The sequence below is a fragment of the Arachis ipaensis genome, chromosome B2, assembly GCF_059453495.1.
Source record: "Arachis ipaensis isolate K30076 ecotype BB chromosome B2, ASM5945349v1, whole genome shotgun sequence".
NCBI lineage: Eukaryota > Viridiplantae > Streptophyta > Magnoliopsida > Fabales > Fabaceae > Arachis > Arachis ipaensis.
In genome coordinates this window covers 105,630,287-105,639,718 of record NC_142437.1, presented here as the reverse complement: position 1 = coordinate 105,639,718, position 9,432 = coordinate 105,630,287, and the positions used below count along the sequence as shown (strand labels likewise).

Here is a 9,432-nt window from a genome sequence, read left to right as displayed (position 1 = left end):
TGGGTGTCAAACTATTCTATCTTTATTGCATAATTGTACAGGTCTGGTTTCTCATTGGTCTTCAACCCTAAAATCTTGAAGCATCTTCACAAATATCTAATCTATTATTATTTATTAATTTAGGTGTAACATCAATTTTTTTTTTTTTCAATAAGAATAAACACGTTTTATTTTAAGGAATTAACTAACAAGGACACCGGATAAAAAAACATTAAAAGTAAATTTAGAAATTTTTTTTTTTGGGTGTTCATTTTTCATATATTTAATGTAAAAAAAAAAAAAACCCTTATATTTTAATAAAAAGAGAAAATTTTACTCACCTTTTTTAAGAAATACTTAAATGACACTCCACTCTTTTTTATCTGTAAAATATATATATTTTTTTATAGTTTTTAAAAAATCTCTTTTTTAACTTATTTTAAAATTTTTGTATTAACTAATAATAACTTTATCCATTTTTTAAGAAAAATAATTTTTTTTTAAATTACCTTTAACAAAAATTTTATTTTTAGTAATTAAATTTTGTATACCAAAATATTTTTTAATAAATTATTTTTTTAGTGATTAAATTATATTTTTATCAAAATATTCTTTAAAATATCTTATAATGATTAATTTTTTTTATTAAGATACCATGTAATGTTATTCTTCTAGTGATTAAATTGTTATATCAATATTATTTTAATATTAAATTAAAAAATTCTTTTCTGTGGAACTAATAAAAAAATATTAAATTAATTTTGTAAAACCATGTTTAATAATATGCATTAATATCATGAGATTAATAATAAAATATACAAAAAAAATTGTTATTAAAAACAATTTGATAAAATTATAATTTAGTAATATTTTGAAAGATATTTTGGTAAAAATATAATTTAGTCGCAAGAAAAATAATTTGTTAAAATATATTTTGGTAAAAAAAAAATTAAATTTTTGTTTAAGGATATTTTTGTAAAAAATAATTTATTTTTTCTTAAAAAATAGATAAAGTTAATGATAATTAACACAAAATTTGAAATGGGTTAAAGAGGAGATTTTTTAAAAATTATAAGAGAGGATCGGAGAGTGTACATTTTATAAATAAAAAAAATTGGAATGTTCTTTTAACATTTATTATAGGAAGGAAGCGAAATTTTTTCTAATAAAAATAATGGATAAAGTAGTGTTTTGGTCTCCCAACATTTGGAATGAATCCTTTAGTCCTTAACATTTTAGTAGTTCTATTTTTATCCCAAAACGTTTAAAATGACATCAATGTTATCCCACGGTTAAAATCTTTTACTAACATTTAACAAAATTGATATACTATTCATAATACTTTTGTTAAAATTACGTTTGCCTAATCTCTCTCCCACCTTAACCCTCTCAATAAGTATAAACTTCATTTTCTTACTTTTTTTTTCTCTTTTTCAAATTTTTTTAGAGAATTAATAATGTAAAAAAAAAAGAGAAAAATAAAATTTGGATTTGTTGAGAGGATGAAGATGAAAGAAGAGATTTAAATAAACATAGCTTTAACAAAAGTATTATTAATAATATATCAATTTCGTTAAATATTAGTAAAAAATTTAACAATAAAATACATTAATATTATTTTAAACGTTTTAAAATAAAAATAAAACAATTAAAATATCAAAAATCAAAATAAAATCTACTCTGAATATTAGAAACCAAATCAGTATTTTATTCTAAAAATAGTCATTATACGTTCTTAATCACCGAACTCCATTTTTGTGATGCGTGCGAAAAATGTTTGACGCTTGCTTTAAAGGACCGTAATTGATGCTGTTGGGGAGTCAATTTTTGTGAAGTTTACGTACGTTTTAATTATTTGTTTGGTGATAGGTAACATTTTTTCCACGTACGAACTCTGAAATAATTGAACTTGAACTAGAATTGCTTATTGAATATTGAATAATACTCGCAGATTGCTATAGTATAACTAAATTAAAATAATTATTGAGGAAATCAGTTAAGGTTGTCAGGTTGTGTACACTCTAGGTGTTACGTTCACTTCAATTCATGAATCAAAAGATTTGAAGTTATTCGAATATCATGTAATGTTTTTTCCCGTGGCCCTGAAACAATATTTCAAATATAAAAATTTGTAAGGTCTAATATTTCAACAACCATAATTTTATTTGATGCTTAGTATTTGTTCATTGCCTTTCCTAATATGCGTACCTTAAAATATTTTTTTCCCTCCTTAATTTCTAAAATATGGTTTTTTAAGTTACTTTAATGCCAAGGTCTATCAACACGTATGGTATGAATTCAATAAGCACTTACAAGGCAATATTACTTACAAATAGCAACCATAAAGATTACTCAAACTTGTGTCTGTATAAAATAGAGTAAAGTATCGTTTTTGTCTCCAACGTTTGGGGTAAATCCTATTTGTGTCCCTAACGTTTAAATCGTCCTATTTGTATCCCTAACGTTTGTAAAAGTGATTCAATGTTATCCTGCCGTCAATTACACATCATGAACGCTTTAGTTTGAGTTTTAAAAATCTCTTCTTGAAGTTAGAATATAAATGTTTGGGATAGAATCGATGATCTACTCCGAAAAATAGCTCATCAAAAGTTGAAACTAATTCCTACAACATTTACATAATTCACTTTTCTATGGACATAATTGAATCTAAACACAAATAGTAGGTATAATATTAAAATCGAACACATCCAAATGAGACCTAATTGAGAATGAATACATTCAAGTGAGAATAATTGAAAAATATAATCTGATTTGTTAGTATAATTGATAGTAGGATAACATTGAATCACTTTTACAAACGTAAGGGATACAAATAGGACGATTTAAACGTTAGGGACACAAATAGGATTTACCCCAAACGTTGGGGACAAAAACGATACTTTACTCTATAAAATATGTTCCAAGCTTTTAAGTCTTTATCACATGTCCAACTTTGCTATATGGGTTATGTTAGGTAACTAATAATTTTTTTGAACAACATAAATAACCACCAATAAAATAAAAATACATTACACCTCCAAATTATTTATTTAAATTTTAATATTAGAATAACCATCCACACACCTAATGAAATAAACATCCGATATATTTATTTTTCATATTATTTAGTATTTTTATTGTCTACCTATATTTTTCCTTGCTAAATATATTACTTTTAAATTTTATCAATTCACAGATGCCAAAACCAGCAATAATTAAAGGCAAATTTGGTTGACGAGTAGAGAGGTAAAGTGAAATTTTAAAAAAATGAACTTTATAATTTTAACTTGCGTAAAGTATATTTTCTATTCCTAACGTTTTTTAAATTTTTAAAAATATTCCTAACGTTTAATCTACTTTAATTTTATTCTTAATGTTTAAAATAAATTTTATTTTTATTTTTTTTATTAATTTGTTAACAGTCAACTATTAGTCAACATTTTATTTCCCAATTTTATTTTTTAGGCTACATTTATTTACAGAGACAAGACATCGAGATAGAGACACAGAGATACAAAATTGTATTTGACAGAAGAGACATGAACAGACTGAATTAGTGTATTTTGTGTCCATCGTGACAGAAAGGACACGGAGACACTAACAAGGGACCCAACTTATTTTTCATTTTTTCTTTCATTATTTTTGTTAATTTTTTATTATTATATTTTTCGTCTCAAATTTTTTGAAAAAAAATAAGAATAAATTAGATTTTCATAATTTGTTCTAGTTTATCACCAAACAGATACAAGAACACAAAATTTTGTATCTCTATCTTCTATATCTTGTTCTCTCAGTGTCTTATCTTGTCTTGTTCTCAGAAACAGATGCAGCCTTATTAACATAATCTCTCCCAAAAACAAAACCAAATCCAGAAACAACAGTAGCATGACCACCATCATTGCCTCCTCATCTTCCGGCCACCGTATCGTTGTCCTCTCCACACGTCGCCACTTTTTGCGCCTCTTCCGGATCTGTCTTCCGATACTATCTCTGTTAAAATTCCCTTCGTTTAAAAGAAAAAAAAAACATTTTTTTCAAAATAACTCTTTTCTTATTGTTGAATCTGATTTTAAAACATGTTTACGAGTATTTGTTGTTGTTCTTAATATTATTACTGGTGGTGGCGAATTGCATGTGAAAGGGGGCTAACTATATGATAGTGGCAAGAGTAAGGGGTTCAGACGAGGTTGGGGTGGACCTCTGAAGTGTGCTTGCAATAGATGAGGGTTGCGAAGGGTAAGCGATGATGGAGGTGGCAATAGATGGGGGTTGTGAAGTGTAAAGGATGGTGGTGAAGGGTTAAAAGCCGCAGTAAGTGGTGGTTATGATAATGGTAGAATGAGAAAAGTAAAGATGGAGAAGAAGATGATGATAAATATTAGAAATAGAATTAGAAAAATTTTTTATTAACTGTTAACTGATAAAAATTTGACAATAAAAATAAAATTGAAAATATTTCAACCGTTAAAAACAAAATTAAATTAAATTAAATGTGAGAGATATTTCTAAAAAATTAGAAACAAAAAACATATTTTACTCGTTTAACTTTTAAGAAAACATACTATAAAAATATTCATTGCGCTGTAAAAAACTTTAGGCTAAACCAAAAATATTTCTCCAAATGTGTGTTACTAACAATTTTGGATGGAGTTAAATCCTAAAATGGTCCCTGAGATTGGCGTAATGTACTAAAATCGTCCCTGAGATTCCAATTGCACCAATTACGTCCCTGAAATTGAAAAAAATGCACCATATTAGTCCCTGACCTATTTTCCATTAACGACGTGATGTCATGGCATGATGACGTGGACTGTAAGTGACACGTGTCATCCATTATGTCATCGTTGTATATGCACCAAATTAGTCCCTCACTTTGCATTAAGTGACTCATTTTAGTCCCTGAAATTGAATGTCGTACACCAAACTAGTCCCTTCACCAATTGTTTTTCATTTTTTTAAATTTAAAATTTTAATATCTTGGATATACTAATTTCAATTCTATTTTTTCATATATCGTTTAAATACAAGTGGTTTCATAAAAATTTTTAAAATTTTAGTTTTAATTATATAATTTTTTTAATAATTTAACATTAGTAAATTTTGTAATATATAAGTATGTTATTATAAAAAATAATTATACGATTGATTAGACACAATTTTTTTCATAAAAAAACGTGTTTTAACAAAAAATTAATAATTAAAATAATTTTTTTTCCTTATGAAATACACGTTTTTGTTATGTGTAAATGAGCTAGATTGAAGGCACTTCAAGCACCCTCACTACCATCTTTGATCTCTGCAGTCTAGATGAAAGAGGTCGGAGACGGTAATGAGAGAAGCTTTAAATGTCTTCACGTCAACTCCAAGACGGCGGTTATTAGGGGTATTCGCAAGAAAAAAATATTTTATAAAAGTACTGAAAGAGGTCGGAGATTGTAGTAAAGGTGCTTGAAAAACCTTCACGTCAACTCCAAATTGGCGGTTAGGGTATTCGCAAGAGAAAAAATATATTTTATAAAAACACTTTTATTTGAAAAACATGTGAAAAAATAAAATTGAAATTAATGCATTAAAAAATATTGAGAATTTTGAATTTATAGAAAAAAATGAGAAAAAACTAGTGAAGAGACTAGTTTGGTGCACGACATTCAATTTTAGGGACTAAAATGAGTCACTTAATGCAAAGTGAGGGACTAATTTAGTGCATATACAACCATGAAATAATGGATGACACGTGGACGATTACTGTTGCGACACGTGGCACAAACGGACACGTGGTCAAATAACATTGTGACACGTGACACAACTATCCACGTCAACATGCCACGTGTCACTGTTTACCACATCATCATATCATTACCTGTGGCCAAATCATGAAGTGACACGTGTCACTTACAGTCCACGTCATCATACCATGTCATCACGTCGTTAATGAAAAATGAGTCAGGGACTAATATAGTGCATTTTTTTCAATCTCAGGGACGTAATTGGTACAATTGGAATCTCAGGGACGATTTTAGTGCACGACGCAAATCTCAAGGACCATTTTGGGGTTTAACTCATCATGATCATCATTATCATCATCATTACTCATTACTATTGTTATTACTTATTACTATTCACCCTCATAATGGATCAAATAAATTAAAAAAAAAAAAAAAGAAAAAAAAAGTTTCCATCAGAAGACATTCCAGCAAAGCAAGACCAATTTATTAATACATGAAAACAAATCAATAAATAATTACACACAGACTGTTTACTTGTCATCATCATCATACAATAAGAAAATGTGTCAGCAACATCACACATTGTATTAACAACTTCAATAATTTAAGCATGTTTCAATTAAAGAAACCATCCTTTTAACACAGTCGGAAATCTCAATCTGAATGTGCTCAGCAATACAACAACATAGATGAAAAAGACCAAATTAGACACGGCCCTTTAGCATACATATTACTAAAATACAACAACAAACCTTAAATACAAAAAAGTAAACACTAAAAATTTACAAAACACCATGCCTATTTAGTTTCTGGTTTTTCCTTTTTGTTTTTTATTTTTAGTTTTTATTTAGTGTTTTTGTTTTTACTTTAATATTTTGTGAAAAACAAATTACTTTTTGTTTTTGTTCACAAAATATTAAAAATTAAAAACATTAAAACTAAAAATAAAAAATAAAAAACAGAAACCAATAATGCTTTTCACACCTCAAAAGATCTACTACTACTAATTCTTACCATCTTCTATGGTCTTATTATCTACAACAATTTTAACTTTCCTATATTCAACATCATGTTGCATAACACATTCTTCAGGCACCACAGGTCTCCTATTACCACCAAATATGGTCCACAAATAAAGCACAACAAATGCTGTCAATGCTCCACAACCAGTACCAAATATCATTGCAGAAAGAACCTTCAAAATGCAATCATCATTCCTTGGTTTATTATTAACCACAGGATTCTTACCCTTACTTGAGGTCTTAACAAGTACCTTTGGATCTAGAGGCTCTGAATGCATAGTGTGTGGGAATTTCCTTACAACAAAGCTCCATGAATACAAGAACCATGCTTGAGATTCATAAGAAGATGAATCATCCAACAACTTCATAGGACTAAGACCAACAAAAAATTGTTTCTCCTTCAACACTTCTGCTAAGTCAATTTTGTGCCAGAGAAATGGATCATATGGCTTTGTGTTACCATGTTGACTCAACCTAACTTCTAACTGCCTTGAACTTGCAACATAATCAATCCAAGCATGAAACTTTTCTCCATTTTTAGCAACCCAATTGAAAGACTTGTTAGTGGCTCTAGCTGGAATAACTGGGTCACCGACATTAATGGCCACACTACAACTTACATGACCACCCTTTGTTGAAGGACTAAACTCAACACCGACAACTCCAGATTTTCCATTTTTCAACAATGAAGGATACCCAGAAGAACTTTTCTCAAAAAAATCACTTTTTGAACCATTTGGAACCATAACAAAAGCCAAACCACCCCTATTGTACAATGGCGTTGAAAATGTAAAGTAAGTCGAAAAAGACGCTAATTGCTTTGGTTTACCTTCAAGAAGCTTGATGGGTCTTTTGTACATGACCTTCCCAGACCCAGATAGCTGAATCCCAGAGCCACCATTCATAACCTTTGAACCACCAAAGAGAGCCACATTGGACTTAAATTTTGGATCTTTCTCAAATTCAGCAAAGGAGAACAATGGAATTGGGTCAAAAGCTTGGGTTTTTAGGAACAAAATGGTTAAAGTTAAGGCCTTGAAGTAGGGGGAAGTGGTAAAATGTGCCATAATTGAAATGGCTGGAGTTAAGATTGAACCAATCTTTGATGGGTTCTGTGAGTGAAGAAAACTCTTAGGTTTGGTGGGTTGATCCCATTTGGTGGAATTGGAAATTTTTTATGGCCTTGGTATTTTAGGGTTTGAGAGTGAGAGGAGAAAGAAGAAAGAAAGAGAGAACGAAAGAAAGAAAGAAAGAAAGAAGAGGAAGCAGAGGAAGAAAGTAAAGAATATTGTTGAGATTGGAGGTTGAGAAAATTAAATACGTTTTACTGGTTTGTGCACACTTTTTGATGACTCACCTTTTTTGAGTTCTTTACATCAATGCCATTGCCATATGACCAAGGGAATACAATAATTAATAATGGTGGCAAGGTTTTTTGCACTTTGAGGCTTTGCTTTTGCAATATTTCCAATGTTGACTCCAATATCTTATGGAAACACGGGTTTCCAAGAGCGGGCTCGTTCCGTATCCAAGGCATAATTTGTTAAATTTAAATTTGCTTTTTTAAGTTGATATTATTTTTAGATCGAGTTTGGATTATATTTTGGATCATATTCGATCTAATTCGAAGTTATTTGTAATAATAAAAATATATATTTTAAAGTAAAATTAATAATATTATATTATTTTTATATTTTAATTAATTTTTTTTATATTATAAAATATTATTTTTATTTTAAAATAATTTATTTTAGTATAAATATGATATAATGTTTGTTAAATTTAAGTTTTAAAAGTAAATCTTTATTGCTAATTTTATATTTAGTCACGAATAAATTATAACTCAAATAATATAGTCTTTACATAATCACTTAAAAGATTCATGTTTCATTTTTAATCCTAACTTTAAAAAAAAATTATATTTAATCAATCTGATTTATCTCGACTTATTTTAGATCACTTTTAAATTGGATCAAAATAGACCCATGACCTTTAAAAACTGGATTTAGATCTAATTAAATTTAATTTTGTGTGACCATAAACACCCCTAAAAATACATATCTTTCCTTTTTCATCTAACTATGCTTTTTTTTTTCTCCCTGGATTTTGGCGTCATTAATCGTTATGGTCCACTTTCTTAGTTGTTATGTTTGTTGATTTTAGGTTGTGAAATGATATAATGAAGCCTTCCTTTTCTAGCAGGCTAATGCTTATGGGAAAATGCATGTTGCAATTAAACTCTTTCAAGTTTTAACAATTTTATATTTATATTTTTACTTTCAGACTTACTTCCTCTAACATTTACAATTTAAGGAGTCTTATTTAAGAATTTAAGGAGTCTTACTTAATATATGAGTAATATTTTACATAGACTCTCAAAAAATTAGTTGCTTGATGAATTTATTTCTTAAAAAAATTAACTAGATTTTTTGTCTCCAAAATTTTTAGATATTTACTAGATATAGATATGTTCTATGACAGATTTGACCGATCAAAATCATATTTTTTTTTCTACGTGAAAATTGATGATGTAATATATCAAATAAAATGATAAACGTCGCTCTCAGTACATTTTAATTCCTTGTACACGTGGCTAATACGACATCGTTTGGTGACAACTTTAAAGAACGTTGTTTTGAATGGACGTATTCTTTTTCAAACTTTGGTGCTTGGATGCTCATATACGACAACGTTTTAAAGGGGTC

The 9,432-nt window shown here is 28.4% G+C and overlaps 1 protein-coding gene across 1 annotated transcript; it reads right to left on the bottom strand.

Annotated features, from left to right (window-relative positions):
* Nucleotides 1-6,267: 6,267 nt before the first annotated feature.
* LOC107625662 (L-type lectin-domain containing receptor kinase VIII.2) lies at nt 6,268-8,109 on the bottom strand. The gene has a single exon (XM_016328357.3). The coding sequence runs from the start codon at nt 7,792-7,794 to the stop codon at nt 6,709-6,711; it is 1,086 nt and encodes a 361-aa protein (XP_016183843.1). The 5' UTR covers nt 7,795-8,109; the 3' UTR covers nt 6,268-6,708.
* Between the last annotated feature and the right edge of the window lie 1,323 nt (nt 8,110-9,432).